Source organism: Pinus tabuliformis, chromosome 2_2, assembly GCF_031772625.1.
Source record: "Pinus tabuliformis cultivar Carrire ecotype Pingquan chromosome 2_2, CPIR1, whole genome shotgun sequence".
NCBI lineage: Eukaryota > Viridiplantae > Streptophyta > Pinopsida > Pinales > Pinaceae > Pinus > Pinus tabuliformis.
Genome location: NC_142300.1, coordinates 581,512,268 through 581,529,332, shown reverse-complemented (window position 1 = coordinate 581,529,332; position 17,065 = coordinate 581,512,268). Strand labels below are relative to the sequence as shown.

Genomic DNA, 17,065 nt, shown 5'->3' with positions numbered 1-17,065 from the left:
AAGAATGAGGCTTTGAGAATCGACAAATGTGGGTTCTCCTTCAATTATATTAAGAGTGGGTTGTTTCCTCCAAGAACTTCCCATCATGCTTGAAGTTTGATCCAAATAAATTTTTTCTACACAACTTCACATAGACACATTAGGTCCATATGCGTTAAATCGCATGTAATGATAAGAAAAAATTAGAGATATATTGGACATCAACTAAAACATTCGCTATTTAGAGCAAGTAAATCAACCTCATGTTATTGTAAGATAGCTATAAATTAACACAACTTTGAGAGCATAATAAAAATAATTGCACAATGAAATAAATAGAAAAAAAAGCAAGAGATCAAGATATTACTATACAAGATGAGAATAACACCTCAAATATAAGCCCAAAGTCTTTTTTTATTAATTGGAAGCAATTGTGTACAATCCATCAGAGTCTTCTTAACTCGTGTCATGGTTACAAAGTAAGAGGCCTCATATACATAACACTGTGGGAGCTAATTGCAAGGCAAATGGAGAGAATCCCAAGGTAACTGGGTGACAATCCCAATGCCAAACTATGCAAATCGAATCCCACAAGTGGTAAGTCGAATTTCCCCAATGAGGAGTACGCATTCCTTGAAGAGGCTCACGTTGAAGAGGATTGTGGACACGTGAGAGAGTAAAGGGGAGTGGTAGGAGCAGTGTTGCAGGAACCATCTCCCCCCCCCCCCCCCCCCCCCCCAAAGAATTTAAAGGCAGATCCGCGCCCCATACGGATCCACCACCGATCCTTCGGCGGAATCGCGGATCGGAAAATTGGATCCGCGATTCCTCCTTTTTTTGGTGGTTCTTACAAAATTGGATTCGTGGGAGCTCGATTCGTGGTTCTTAATTTCCAGTCCGTGGATCCGAAAAGGATCGGGTATGGATTTGTGAAGGTTCGGGCATGTATCAACCGCGGATTGTGAGCGGATTCGAGAGAAGGCTTTTTTGTTTTTGGAAATTCCGAACTGTTCTGTGAGGAACTACACTTTCCGAATACTCCCAAGGTGCCCCTTGATGCTCCCTAGATGTTTCCTAGATGCTTACTAATGGTAATGTTAAATTCTTAAAGTAAAAGTGACAGTCTCCTTTATCTTTCATTTCCATCATTTTACTTAAATTTTTAACATTACTATGAAATGACCGAGGATGATTGAGAGTGGTTCCAACCTCATTAGAATTCATATGGAGAAAATATAATTTCATATCCCTTTCAAAATTCAATAGACTTAAGAATTTTCAGGATCAATGGGATTGTGGCGTTTCATTGGATTATATCATGTATGAGGGCATGTGATTGCATTTAATCAAGAGCAACAAGCCCTATATGTACCCCAGTATTGGTGTTATTGATTGTTGAACTCCTTTGTCATGGCCTTAGCAATTATGTACCTTTCACTCAAGTCAAAATCATTGATCAGGCATGTTAAGCTTTCTCTACCATATTATAAGGCTTGGATTAAACTGTTTGATCGAAACTAGGAAATGTTGACTAAAATCCCTATAGAATTGAAGTAGAGGCAAAGGCTAGACAAGAGAAGAGGAATCTAGATTGTAGATGGTTGATGATGGAATAATTAATCATTGATATACAATGGATGCCATAAGATCTTGATTTATGTAAAAATATGCATGTTTTCATGTCTTCTACAACTAATTTGGTATTTTGGATGTTTTTTTAATATAAATGCAAATATATATATATATATATATAGTAGATGCTTTGATTCTTAGATTTTTGGAAAATGACGCCTCTGCGTCCCCGCGTTCAAAAAACGTCCCCGCTTCGTGCAACATTGGGTAGGAGACCACTCTCCACCTCACTCAAGTGAACTCTATCAAAACTCCAACCAAACTCAAGAGTTGTGCTTGAAACTCTAGCTAGCTTCCACAAATTGTGGGATATGTCACTGAAACTCGTGGTCAACTCCTTGAGAAGTTCAATTTGCATGAATTGTGGCTTATGTGGAGTCTACGTCACTTGGTAATTCAAATTTGACTTTTAGATGATTTTCTCCCTCGTTTCCACATCATTTTAGCATGTGTGGATATTTATTTTTCTCCATTTATTTAATTGTTGGGCTAATTTATTGCCACATTTTCCACTAAACTTAGGAAAAGTGGGGTTTTAGGGTCTAGAACTTATTTTTTACCTCTTAGAGTGTGTCTTAGTACATAGTTGAGAGAGAAAGAGGTGTAATTTTGAGCACACATACCCCATACAATTTCTTTAGACATCACTTATTACATTTTATAATCAGAATATATTAAAAATTCCGTCCAGCAAGGAATTTTAAAAATTAAAAAACTGACCCTTAGACCCAATCAAATTCTGTGAAATTTTATGAGTGATCTAGTATGGTAATATACAATGACTCCAGACACTAGGACTCACTCAAGGCCTTGCCATCAAGCTTCACTCTGAATTTGGGGTTATACTTTGAGGAGAAAACTCAATTAATTATTAAGTGCTCAAAAGTACCTGATAATTAACTAAGTGAAAAAAGCCTCCTAGAACAAACTAACTTGATGACAATGTCCCAAGTTACCTAGGCCTGTTACATGACTAAATTCATCACACTAGCATCATTTTACAACATCCCCATAAGGCTTGTGAAATCTGAGTACAATGTAGAAGAAGATGAGAAGAAGAAGATAGAGTTAGAAAACTATGATGATATATGAACTCTGATGGTACATGAAGCCTCTGACATATCCTCAGGCATGGAGTCTTCAAGTGATCTTCAAGGGTCAATAGGCCCCACACTAAAAAAGGAGGCAATACACACCCCTTAGAGAGAGAGTGCAAATTAGTGGGAAGTGGGGGCCACCAAGGGGTACACATGGGCCAAGAGTATATAAGGCAAAAGGGAGGCATTTCCACACCATCCATTGGTTATTACAATTCAGAAATTATACCTCTCTTGGAGTTGTTCAACACAAGGGTAAGAGTGTTGTAGAGCACAAGGATTTTAAGCGAAATCCACACCAGTTTTAGAGAACTTCAAGTGTCTCCCTAGTTCGGAATTTTGGAAGTACATTTCGGGCTTTTACAGGTGATATTTGTAGCAGATAGTACTAGTTGTGCACACTTTCTGGGCGTAAAATCAATTCGACTTGGCAGTTCCGGGCCAACTTCAGTGATTTGGAGAACCAAATTTGCAGGAGTGACTCCCATCTTCGAGCTGGGATTTTGGTGGCTTTTTGTAGGGATAGTTTGGGGCTATTTTGAGGGCCAAATTCTCCCTTTTCTGGCAGTACGTGGATCACTATAGGAAAAGCTTGTGTAGGCCTTGGAGTAAAATTGTTGGGAAGCTTGAGGTGCCAAGGAGTTGGACCTTTTGGAGGCTAATTTTCTGGTTTGGGAAGGATTTCTCATAGTTGGCATTGGGGGTTATTTCTAGCAGACAAATTTCTTGCAAGGGTACAAACAGTTGGCCAGTTGGGCTATACACACTTGTTGGAGGGCTTCCTCACTGCTTTGATTTGAGCCAAATCCTTTTCAGGTTTTTGTGGGTTTTGGGAGAAGAGGCTAAGGGTGGATTTTTACGCTGATCCGAGGAGTATTCAAAGCATAAATCGTCATGTTAGTTGGAAGGCAACAACAAATCCTTCATTGAGTAGTTGTGCGCATTTCTCTTTCGAGGCTTTTTCTCACTTGAGTCAATGACATATTTCTAGGTTTTGCTTAGCTTGCTTAGCAAGCCCAGGTTCTATCATTTCATCTCACTCTTGTACCCAGTTCCAAATTATTAATATAATGGCTCATAATATTTTGCTAGTGTAAATTGTGTTCTGATTTGTGGCTGTGGTTTTATATATTTTGTTGTTCCAAGCTACTGTATGCACTGCTAATTCTTCCATTAGGAATATTACATTATAGAAGGGAGCAGTAAGGCTCTAGTAAATATTTATAGATGAGTAGATTGCTGACATTCTAACGCAACCTTTGTCTAGAGCAATGTTTTAAAAACCACCCGGTTTGAACTGGAAACTGGTCAAACCAGCCGATTCATTTGTTTTGCTAGTGTAAATTGTGTTCTGATTTGTGGTCGTGGTTTTGTATATTTTGTTGTTCCAAGCTACTGTTTTGGTATGCACTACTAATTCTTCCATTAGGAATATTACATTATAGAAGGGAGCAGTAAGGCTCCAGGTTATATTTATAGATGAGTAGATTGCTGACATTCTCACACAACCTCTGTTTAGAGCAGTGTTTTAAAAACCACCCGGTTTGAACCGGAAATTGGTCAAACCATCTGGTTCATTAGCCAATCGGGTCAAACTAGTAGAAAAACCGGTTTAACCCACCTCTTCGCCCAAAAATCACATAAACCGGTGCTAACCAACCGGTTTAGGACGGTACCAGCTAGTTTATGGTCAAACTGGCCAGTTTCGGCCTAAACAGGCCAGTTCACTACCAAGGCTGCAGAGGACCCACAAAACACAGTTTAGGAAGGTTCCAGGGTGTTTTGGAGGGAAAATAATGGTTGTTTCCCTCCAAAAGCACTCTCTCCAAGCCTTTAAAAGGAGCTCACCCCCCTCATTTGCCTCATACATCTGATTTGGAGTTTTTGTGAGTTTGATTGGGAGCTTGGAGAGTGTTGAGGTTTTGCTAGAGTAGTGGAACAACAAAGAGTTTGAGCTAAGTAGTAGTCATCGTGCCTCCAAAAGCCAAGGATACTCTGCATGGATTCATTGTGATATGATTGATGGAAAAATGATTTGCAAATATTGCCAAAAATCTATTGAAGGAGGGGGTATTAATAGGGTCAAGCAACACTTGGCTGGGATAGGAGGCCATGTAAAGCCATGTGGAGCACCAAATGAAGTAATAGGGCATATTAGCACAGAATACCTTCAAAAGTTTGAAACTCAAGTCACTGAACCAATAGAGAAGTTTGTGACTCAAGCAGTTGCAAAGTTTGGGAGTCGAGACTCAACCAACTGAGTTTGATCATGATGACTCATGAGAAGTTTCAAGTGATAATGCTGATCACTAATATCAGATATGTAGACTTGTAGTAGGCTAGTGGCCCCGTAGTTTGTAGGCTTTGTTTTTGCACTCTAGAGGCCATTTAGAGCCTCATTGATTATATATTTTATTGCTGATATGTATTGCACTTGGTGCCATTTTGATATATTCAACTTTACATGGTATATATATGAGCAAACTTTGCATATTTTGTGTCTATTGGTTTGGAATCATGATTTTAAAATCTTAAAAATAGTTTTTTTCATTAAAATATAATTATTTCATGTGTTTTTTTAAAACCTTTGAGATCTAACTAATCCCAGTTTGACCGGTTCCAGTTTGAAACCCGGTTTATGAGGTGGACCGGTTCAGTCACCGGTTCCGGTTTTTAAAACTATGGTCTAGAGTGAAGTTTGTATACTTCAGGGACAAGCTTGGAATAGTTGAGAATGCCTCCCTCAGTGAGGGAGTGTTGATGTTGTAGCATTAGGGATAGGCTTTCTCCCTAGGTTGCATGTGTGATTAGGTTGCCATGTAATGTGGTTAGGGAGAATGGTCCAGAAAGGATTGAGGCCCAAAATTACTCCCCAGTAGGGTTGAGTGGGTGGCTCTAGCATTAAGCCCAAAATTAATACCTAGTAGGGTTGAGTGAGTGCTTTTAGTATTAGACCCAAAATTACTCCCTAGTAGGGTTGAGTGGGAGGCTTTAGCATCTGGCCTAGATTACTCCCCAGATTGGTTGAGTGTGTTCCTAGGGTTTCACCATGGGTTAGAGGTGCTGACCAGGATTATGGTGAACCAGGACTAGTCTATATACCATGGTTCAGAGGTTCTGACCAGAATTATGGTGACTAGATGATGCTTATAATGATTCTAATGCTGAATGCTCAGTTGTTTCAACCCTTTTCTTAGAGAGATTTTTCAACAAGAGAATATATGAAGAAGTTATTATGAATACCTCCCTAGCTAAGAGGGAGTGTTAAATTCTATAACTATGGTCAGTCTTCATAATTAAATTTTTATCCCTCCAACTATATGAGAAATGATAAATATAAATGTGGGATCCAAGTCAGCTCTAAAAGAGGGAAAATCCAAATTTCAAATTTTCAAATTTTGCCCCAAAAATGTTAAGCCGGCTCCTCATTTTTATCAAGTCGGCCTAGTAATGAGAGAGACCCATTCGAGCTTTTTGAAATGCCTATATATATAGCCCACTCGTCCTCCTCCTGAAGACAATTCGGATCACACAAGAAGAAGATCATCTGCTCATCTATGTGAAGAAGACACAAGGCAAGAGGGCCAAAGTTGACCAAAACCTTCCAGCATTTGACCGAGCTCTTTATCTTTCTCTATTTGACCTCGTGTGTGGAAAGAGGCCAGTTTTTTTTTTCATTGTTGGTTCTTTGTTATATCTTCTGGGGCAGTTTCGTTGGCAGCAGGCCGAAATTCTGAGGCAGAACAGGGCCGAATTTCGTCCAAGTGGAACAGAGTTGACCGAATTCTTTTGGGCTGCAGTTTGGCTTGGCTTAACGGTAGATTGACCAGGGCTTTGTTGCTGGTCAGTTCGATTTTTATTTTGACTGGGTACATCGGATGTATCTCTTGTTGAATTGAAGTATCTCATCTAAGTAAAGGGCTCCTGGGTTTTTCCCAGGGTAAATCTTGTTGTGTCTTTGTGCATCATTGTTCCATTGTGATCTCTATTGTCCTACTGTTTTTTATGGTTGAATTTCTAAAGTATAATTGCTTGATGATAAACTGGAAGTGCTGAAGACAATATCAATATCATTAGAAGTAATTATCAGTTTCAGGAATCTGTGCTTGTTTATATTGCACTTGAAAAATCAACATCCACAAGGGAATTTTTGGAAAATTGAAGGAATGCTCTGTAGAATTAGGCCGCATTGTGTCTTAAGATGCAAAGAATGCTGAAAGAAGTCCATGACGGTCAGACTAGTAGGAGTTTACCTAAGGCTTGAAGGGATGGCCATAAGAGTATTGTTGGTAGGACTATGCTGGCCAAGGCTCTTTTAAGGATATAAGAGATTGTTCATACACTTGTGATAGGTGTCAGCAAATGGGAAAACCCAATAAAAAGGACTTTAACTCACTACTCCCAATATTGCTACAGAGTTATTGAGCAACGAGTTATGGATTTTGTTGGCCTCTTTAAGTAGTTGAACAGAAAAGGATGACATCAATATATTATAGGTATGACTGAATACCTAATGAAGTGGGTGGATGCTTATGCACACCCACCATCTCAGCTAGAAGCACTGCAGAATTTCTGTGAAGAATATTATAATGAGATATGGATCCTGATTGAGATTACACAGAGTCAGAGGTGGCCACTTCTTGAATTGTGGAATCAATCATTTAACAGATTATGATTGCCCATTGCATGTCAGGTCCTTATTGTATAAGTGCATGCGGACAAAATGAACATGGAATAGAATTTTGGTGGAAGTGCTTTAGAAAAATGTGGTTTCGATCATGATTAACAAGGATTGATAAGAGAAACTTACAACAGTTGTATGGACTTTTCAAACATACATACAAATTGAGAGTATTGTTTCAGTGAAAGTTCTCTGGAGCTTCATAGTTATGGCTTAAACATTATCCTCTAGTTTTTGGAAACTAGAACTTTAGATTACCTTATAAGCTATGTTACATGTATTTTTAGGGTTACTTTGCATTGTTACAGAAGCCAAAAGGACATAGCTTGTCAGGGAAGAAGAATGCATTAACACACATTTATATGTGATTAACGAATGTTTTTTTGACTGTTAATGAGAAGCACTGATAGTTTGTTTGTCATGGACTTGATGACCTATTTTAGATCATCTTGAAAGATTAGGAGAGAAATTTAAAATTCCTTATAATTGTTGTGCATGTTCTACTCGTGATGCATATGATATGTTAAAGATAAAGATACAGTACATTTTCATTCTTACTAGTACATTTCTAAATTTTATTTCCCTCATTCCAATGATACATAATCATCCTGAATTGCAGAATGGGAAGAAGGTAGTATGTGGTTCACAGGAAGGAGTTCTGTTGCTTTATTCATGGGGTTATTTTAAGGACTGCAGGTCAGTTCAGAAATTAGATATTCCATTTATGAATTGTATTAACTTTCACGAGTTTTCTTATTATTGACATGTGATGATACTTGTCTGTGGTGTGCAGTGACCGCTTTGTTGGACATCCACACTCAGTTGATGCTTTGCTAAAGGTGAGATTCTTCTGGAAGATGAAATTGACGTTAGCGTATGTCAAATTTAATATGCAATTCTTTCGTTATCGCATTGCTAAACATGTTACCCAGTTCCTTCTCACATTAACTGTCTGCTACGGCTTTTCTTGTTTATGAAACCATCAAATAACCTTTTGAATGCCTTTATTTGGCAGTTAGATGAAGACACAGTGTTAACTGGATCAAGTGATGGAATCATCAGGTTTGTCACGTTTGAGGGTAGTAGCATCTTATGGTTTTTCCACTTCACGTTCTGTTTTCATCTTCACTACTGTTTTGGACTGCCTATTCTAGCGTTTCTGGTAGTACATAGTGTCTTTCAGAAACTTATTTTGCCTTGGATATAATAATTTTCAGTGGAACAAGAATTGTGTTAACTGCCTCCTGTAGTATTCTTTTCTTTGCAATACTAAGAAGGTTTTTCTTAGCAGGGTTGTCTCCATTCTTCCCAACAAAATGATTGGTGTTATAGGAGAGCACAGCAGTTATCCTATTGAGCGCCTTGGTATGATCTATGAACTTTTTCATTCTTATTTTGGTGAATTCAAATTGGCAAAATGGCCTGATTTGTTTCTATTTTTTGAGACAATGGCAGCATTTTCACATGATCGGAATGTTCTTGGCAGTGCTTCACATGATCAGATCCTAAAGGTTGGTGGAAAAGATTAATATAAATGTTAAACTCAACCCTTTGCTTTTATCTAGAGAGTGTCGTTTTACCTTTTTCTGGCTTTAGGCACTGCCTATTGAAAACTAATGTAGATGAGCCTTCTATTATTTTTATCAATTGGAGGATTACCAATCACCTGCCAGACGTTCTTATTCTCACATCTACTGCCTTTGGCTAGCTTATTCACATTTATGATATGAAATCTCTTTGTTATTTTCTTGATATGCTACTGGGTTAGATTATGTCTGTCATCTTGGTTCATTTTTCTTTCCTTTCTTCCCATCCTCGGGAGACCTGGTTCCTGATTACCATTATTCTGGGCAGTACTTCTTCCATAAAATCTCTAGCATATGAGTTGTTTGAACTTCTGTAATTTAAGAACTTATGGTATGCGTTTTTTGTCTGATATAGCTCTGGGACATACATTATCTTCATGAAGATGATGAGCCTGAAACTAACAAGCAAGAAGCTGTGAATGACGAAAATGTAGACATGGATTTGGATGTTGATACTGAAAAAAGATCAAGAGGTATGAAAAACAAGCAGTCCCCAAGAACTTAACTCTCATAATGTGGTAGTATTGAACGTGTATCAAAACATTGTATTTAGATGGCATTACAGACAGGTTTCATATGTTTATGTTCTAAATAGTTTAACTCTTGATTGTTTACTTAATTGCGTACATTAGTCTTCTGAACTTTACAATATGGTTATTACCCTGGAGCTGTTCACTCTTTCTTTGTGTGTGCTAGTGTTTTTGAAGTGATTTTCGTAGGATTTCATAAGTGCACATACAGATTAGAATAAACACAAGATATGCTGGAGTGGAAAATGGCACCAGACTGAGAGGAAGAGGCTATTTTCCACCACGTTTTGGGGACTGGGCAATGTGAGAGTAGGGAGAGGCACAAAGGGGTGGAAGCACCCCCAAATTTTAGGGAAATTCAGGGGGGATGGGGATATCAGGGTCCCTGTCTCTAAAATTAAAATAATAATAATAATAATGATAAAATCCAAACAATAACAATTCATCTCATGCAAATTCATCATTATGCAGTCCAGTGGAAACACTATAATCCTGCCAATCCTAGAATCTTGAAAACTGTTGAGATTGCTGAATTCTGAATGGGATATGAAATTCTACTTTCTCCATAAGAAGTCCAATGAGATTGAAACCACTCTCAAACATCTTAAAAAAATTAATGATAATGTTAAAAATTGAAGTATCCTTTCACTTTAAGAATTTAATATTACCAGTAATTACCATTAGTATCTTCTGAGACTATTGCTCGTTCTACACCCTCGGGCTGGGCTAGATGTTGGCTTACAAGAGATTCAGATCTCTTAGAATCAGTGGGCATTCAGTTGGATTGTCTCCCTCCTTTCCGATATTCCTTGGATCCTCCCGATGACAAGAGTTGAACAAGATCATCAGGGAGGACATCTACAGGTAGGTTGTCCAGGTCACTTGGCCAGAAGGGTTGCACCCAAAGATGGCCTTCTACGCTGAGCACTTCTTGGAGTTGAGAGATGGGCTCATTATTCGACCCCAATATACGTTTCACCACTGGATGCATACTCTTCGCATTCCTCTAGGCCAATTCAGAGTAGGTTCTTATAGACTTTTGGGTAGAGACGAACCACTAGATTGATAGACCAAAGAGTATCTGTCAGGCATGTCATTTAGAGGAAGTAGAGACCGAGGTGCCTTTCATTTTTGGATGCCCTATCTACTACGAGATCAGAGGAAGGTTCCATTGCTTGTTCAGAGACTCTCAGAGCCTCGTAGACTTTTTCAGGTATTCTGATCAGAGATGTTTGGCCCTATATATGCAAGAGGCTCTCAGGTTCCGAGTGCATATTCTTCAACCTCCGATCAGACCAAACCCCACACAAAGGATCACAACATTTTTCAGGTACTACTTTCAGAGAGGGGCACAAAGAGAACGATTGATGCCGTTTCATATCCAGACTCTAGACTAGTGAGGATCCGTGGGACCTCACCCCACCACACGAGACCTCAATAGCTAAACCGTCTCAGATCTGTCCCTGGGAGACGGACTAGGTCCTCCAGACCTCAGCGGTGCACAAACTTCCCCAGACAACGAGTTGGTGGACAGTCTGCACCTCCCATTGACCCTTCATCAGGCCAGCGAACTTTGTGGAATTTTTTTCAGTGCTCTTCAATCAGCCTCGGATGTTAGGAGAGATGAGTCTGATTCTCTTCGTCAGGGCATTCCATACATTGTAGCTTTTATGTTCCTTAATTGTACTTTTTATATTCATGCATTGGATTTTTTAAAGGAGACCTTTTAGTTCTCCCACGTTTCATGGACATCATTGTACTCAACAGTCCCTTTGACCTACTTTGTGGTCATTAGTTGGACATAAATATAATTAAATTATCTTATCTTATCTTATCTATCACCTATCTTTGTTTTATCTTAAAGAGTTGTTAGACAAAAAGTCAAGGGGGTCACCCAATTGTTCCCCTTCTAGGAGAGGGTGTGGTGCTCAAATGCCCCCCGTTCTGGAAATATATCCCTCACACTAGGGAAACGTTTCTCCATGCATTTCCTCAAGTTTCCACCAAAGGGGGATGTGGGGGATCATTTCCCCAGGCTTCCCTGTCCCTCCACCCCCAGAGCATGGGAAGCATGGGGGTTGTGCCCGTGTGGAACATTGGGAAGAGGCAAGCATCAGAGTTCCTATTGTAAAGAATGGAAATTTGATGGATTGTCTCCTAAAGAAATGGTTGCTAAAGAAAATGGTTATGGAGCTTTTATAGATGATATTGTAGAAGCCACTGACAGACAAAATCCCATTTGTTCAATGTTGTCTGTCGAGCATAAGATCCTCAAAAGATGTCAGCATCTTCAAAGTATTATTCTTCCTGTTCTGCTCTTCTACCAACTGCACCTCAACTCCTGAATTTGGTTGCCCAGTTTCTTCATGTTTCCTCCAATATTTTGCCTTCAATTTTTTTGGTATAAAATGGTTCCTTCAATATTCGTCTAGCGAGTAGGCAGCAACCTCTACCTTTTGGAGGTACCAATCATTCGTAAATCCTCTTATGGAATTATCCTATTTAATTGATGCAAAAGTTGTCGGATACAATTCATCGGGGTATGTAACAAATGAGTTTAATAAGTAACTTAGCTCTCTAGTGACTAGTATCATGCCGCTGTTTTATCTTTTTCATCGATCCTTAGTTCTGGTCTTCCAATCTCTAAAACTTGGTAGTTTTAAGCTTTTTTCTTTTCCATTTTCCTCCCAACCATGAGGCTTATAATGTGTGTTTCACGTTTGACTTAACTTGAATTGCCCAAATTCTAAATATTTTGTTTACATAGTATAAGATTTTTTTTCCCCTCCCCGTATTTGGAATGGCTTGTGGTGGCATCGGTAACTGACTTTTTCAATTGGGCCCTTTGTCAAAAAAGAAAACTTGTCAATGCGTTCACTGTTATAATTTGCTTAGTTATTTGGTTTGAATTTTAGTCCAAATTTCTTTATTTGGAATAATTTGCACTATCAGCAGTCCAAAAGTTGAATGAATCTTTGATGGCCTTCTGTCAGTATACCATATGAAAAAGATGTTTTTAATGGTAGTTCATTTGTATTTATATTTAACGCCAGTGACAGTTTTACCTATTTTTTGTAGTTGCAGGATCCAAACGAAAGAAGAGAGCAGAGAAGGGCCAAACTTCATCTCAAAAGCAAGCATCTGATTTTTTTGCGGATATATAACATTGACAGTGTCCAAGCTTATGTATTCCTATTATTTAAATTTTTTATTCTCACGGGTGACCTGGTTTCTAAAACATTGATCCCATGTTTTCAATTATATGTTTGTAATATGTAATATTTTAACGATATCTTCCTCCCAATTTTGCAATAGTGAGAGTGGGTATTCCTTTATATATACAGGGGCGAAATGCCTTTGCAAATGCCCTTTTGATCCATCGATTCTAAATGTATGTATTTTTTCCACCATATACTTTTTAATGAACCGCTTTTTCTTAAGAGGCTATGAATGTCCGTAACTAATCTTTTAAGTAATTGTATATTTTGAATGAGTAGCATATGTTCTTTTTTGGAGTGTATCTCTATCCCCTTGATGCTACCTGTAATTATGGCCCCTAAAATTGTCCTAGCAAGAAAAGATGAAATTCCAAAATTTTGTAAAGGATGATGTAAATGCACTTTGTAATACCCAATAGTGGACAACTTCATTTTAATAGCACATATACACATTACTGGTACGAAAACAATACTCGGGTAAAGATTTAGGAACTGGGCCAGTAACAGAAACTCCATCCCTACACCTAGGATTGTTTAATGTGAATGAATTAGGCAACCTCACGCTTTTTTCCTGGAATGTTCTAAAAAAGATTAATAGTAGTTTTTATGTACCAGTACCAGAAACTTGCCAAAATGTGGAAGCACCCTTAGTGATACTGTATGATGTTCCGGGGGTGTTTTGGCATGAAATCTGGCTTTTCAGGTGTTTTTGTAAGTTCTCTGGGCCCACTGAAGTGCCCATAAAGGATGCGGGATTCATAGAATGACTTGAAAAATTAAATGTTGCAGTGATCGCGATTAAATCGGCGAGGGGCCGGAAAATAAAAAATCGTAAAAATTGGAAGGGAAAAAAATAAAAATGGTAAAATTAAAAATTACGAAAACATTAAAAAATAAAAAAATAAAAAATTATGATCACGATTTTTTCAAAATGAAAAAATGGTCATGAAAAAATAGCGGATTCAATCTTTTTAGGGAAAAAAATGTTTAAAATCCCTAATATGTGGAAATGAAGACAAATTAACTTCTAATTTGTTTATAAACTTCCCTACAAATTAGCTTGTCATTTTTATTTTCTTTTCAAAAAAAGAAAGAAAGAAAGAAAGAAATTATTTTAATGGCTAAAGATACCTATGGGACAGATTGCTTTTTCATCTGCATGTATTTGGCCCTTTTTCTATGAAGCTTCACAATAAATGCTCCCAACGTCTCGACAAACCTCTCGCTAAATAGATTATCCCAAGAGCTAGCTGCTAGCGTACCTGCATAACTTTCCCTGTTGTCTTTGAAGGCCTCACATTCTAAAATGAGATGTTTTTCTGTTTCCACTTTTCCGGAAGAACAAAAAATGCATACCCTTTCATCCCACACTTCCTTTTCCAACGCCTATGTTGTGTTAGAAAAAAGAAAAAAGAGAACTATACAGTTAACATATTGCCGTTAACGTATGTTTTTCTTGGCGGTGGGGGAGGGGGCGCTAAAATGACGATTTTCGCAACAAAGTAACTTGTCATTCTTATTTTCTTTTAAAATATTGTGTTATATAAAAGAAAAAAAGAAAAAAGAGAACTATACACACACACCATATTGTTCTCAACATACCTTTTTCTTGGGGGAGGGGGTCACCTTTCCAAACATCAACCTCTAATTTGTTTATAAACCTACCTTCAAATTAACAAGTCATTCTTATCTTCTTTTAAAATAATGTTAAAAAAAATTAAGTATATACACACACACACCATATTGCCCTCAACGTGTCGGAAATTTAAATCGCCGCGGTTGGTATTTTTCATTGGAAAACCATCGAGAGAATTCAAAACTATTGTTTGAAGAAGTCAACCCTCATATCCTATAAGTTGACTCCACTTGGGCTAATTAGCCCTCACACACACACACACACATATATAGGGCGTTGATTGGACTCATTTGGATCATCAACTCAAGCAAGTTCGATCTGCAATTTTAGAGAGACACCACATGTGCAAAGAACAGAAAGGCTTCTTTTGATCTTTGTTGACTCTCTTCTTATCGCTGTGTTCACTGTGTTTGACTTGGGCATCTTGGCATATGTTTGACTTTTGTTTAGACCATCTTGGATGGCAGAATACTTTAAAAGTTTGTTGACTCTTGTTGATTGTGATTTCGCTCCTACATTGACACATTGAACAATGTTGACCGCATGATGTGATGATTGATTTGATCAAGGTTTCTTGATTGGTGCGTTGACTTTCTATGGCTACCTCAGGATCAAATTTCGGCCTGTCTGTTCAGCCACCTCAGGGCCGGATTTCAGCTTGTCTGTTTAGCCACCTCAGGGCCGGATTTTAGCTTGTTTGTTTAGCCACCTCAGGACCAAAATTCAGCGTCACTGTGCAAACTTATATCGTTGACCAAAAGTTGATTCTTCTCTCTCTTGTTGATTGATTTTTTACTGCGACATTATTAAGGTTAGGTTTGGATTTGGAATATTCTTGATGTACTATTGATGGACACAATTTCTCTCTCATAAGGAAAGAATTTGGTTGGGTTTTCCCCTTGTGGGTTTTGCCCTGGCTGTGAACGTAATTCTTGGTGTCTCTTGTCTATTGTTTACTGTCTATTGTGATCTCTATATTGCTCTATTGATGAATTGAATGGTTGAAAATTTTCATGTATAGCTACTTGATGATTGAAGTGTAAAGAAAGGATTGGTTATATCATTAGTAGTAGTTATCAATTGTGAAAAACTACTCTAGTCTTGTCTGTAATAGAAAATCAACATGGAGTCAGAGATTTGGTGAAAAGAAAGAGCCGAGAGATCACTTTGAGAGCATCTTAAAGGGTTTTTGGGATTCGTCATCTTTTTGGTTTTGGTTGGTCATCTTCATCATGAATTCCTACATGAACACTGAAAGCAAGCTTGAAGGAGCTACTAACTATAGGGCATGGAAGGCTAGGGGCAACAATGTCAACTAATCCATCAATTTAAGGGGTCAACTTCACAATATCAAGATGACAAATTATGATACGATGGCACCATATTTCGTTAGGATTACTTGAATAAGAGATCAAATCAAGGCCATTGATGAAGAAATCTTCAACAAAGAATTTGTAGCTATTGCCTTGGGTGGTTTTCTTAGGTCTTGGAGTTTTTTTGCATCAAGTATTAGTGCAAGGGAAAATGCGCCATCCTTTGACAAACTATGCACTCCCTGCACTCAAGAGGAATCAAGAATCCATTTTAGATATCCCGTTGAAGATCCAAATGAGGAAGCCTTTGCAGCTCATGCTAATGGTAATAAGAATAAACCTACATGGAAAGTTTCAAAGAAGTTTTGGTAGAAGGCAAGGTTCTAGATCTACCCCAAGAAAGGAATCCACTTCACAAAGAAGACCTCCTCCCCCTCGAGATAGAAGAGTTAGAAATGATCTAACAAATGTGCAATGTTTTCGTTGTCAAGCATATGGCCATGATTATGCTCATTGACCTCAAAAGAATTGAAGAGATGACTATGAAAGGAATAGTGATCAAAAGAGGAGGGGGGCATCATGCTTTTGTTGCTGATCTAAATGAGCCATATTCAAAGAGGAGGCATAGGAAACATGATTTTGATACTGAATACTCATTTTATTCTGCTCTTATAGGTTCCATTGAATGACATGATGAAATATGGTTAGTAGACAGTGGTGCCTTTGGGCACATGATTGTAAATCATGAACATCTCACTGAATTGACTGAAAAGAAGACTATTTGAAGGGTTGAGCTTGCATGTAATGGCAAATATGAAGTCAAGGGCATCAATATGTCATCCTTTGAACTAGAATCTGAAGGTAGTGTATCTATTAACAATATTTTATATTTTCCTAGTTTTAAGAACTTGTTGTCCATATCATCTCTTGAAAACAAAGGACATATAATTACTTTAGTTGACAGACAAGTCTTAATATGGAAGAAGGATGCCTCTTTTGAATATGCTAAAGTCATTGGTGTACGAATTGGAGGACTATATTGTCTCCTTGGTTGATCAATCCAAGCCCTTATACACAACATTACTAAACTTTGTGAGATATGGCATCAAAGGTACGCTCATTTGTACTTCAAAGATTTGTTTATGTTACCGCTCTAGCAAGGGACCTAAAGGGGATCCCTAAAGGGAAAATGCTAGGTCCAAGGCAGCAAATGGAGACTTGACCCACTGTCACCTCAGCTAAAGCTTCGTTCTATTTACAAACTTATATTGATGGGAGGAGACCCAGTATATTATGGAATCATCGATGAAAGATAACTCATTGAACGGATAAGAGTGACCCAAATAATCCCCTTCCTAAAAGAGCTTGAAGGATGGAATTTTCTTTCCTGCTA

General features: G+C 38.1%; 1 protein-coding gene across 2 annotated transcripts in view; it reads left to right on the top strand.

Moving 5' to 3' along the window:
- The window catches only part of LOC149194006 (WD repeat-containing protein 55-like), a 229,661-nt gene extending 216,709 nt beyond the window's left edge, over positions 1 to 12,952 (top strand). Inside the window, exons 9-15 of one of the 2 annotated variants that reach the window (XM_089404994.1) lie at positions 8,009 to 8,085; positions 8,183 to 8,228; positions 8,405 to 8,451; positions 8,681 to 8,754; positions 8,845 to 8,900; positions 9,331 to 9,448; positions 12,590 to 12,952. In XM_089404994.1, the coding sequence (XP_089261120.1) occupies positions 8,009 to 8,085; positions 8,183 to 8,228; positions 8,405 to 8,451; positions 8,681 to 8,754; positions 8,845 to 8,900; positions 9,331 to 9,448; positions 12,590 to 12,669 (498 nt within the window). In that variant the 3' untranslated portion in view covers positions 12,670 to 12,952. Of the gene's footprint in view, positions 1 to 8,008; positions 8,086 to 8,182; positions 8,229 to 8,404; positions 8,452 to 8,680; positions 8,755 to 8,844; positions 8,901 to 9,330; positions 9,449 to 12,583 lie in introns of both variants that reach the window. The other variant, XM_089404993.1, reaches the window with a different exon arrangement.
- The last annotated feature ends 4,113 nt before the right edge of the window (positions 12,953 to 17,065 follow it).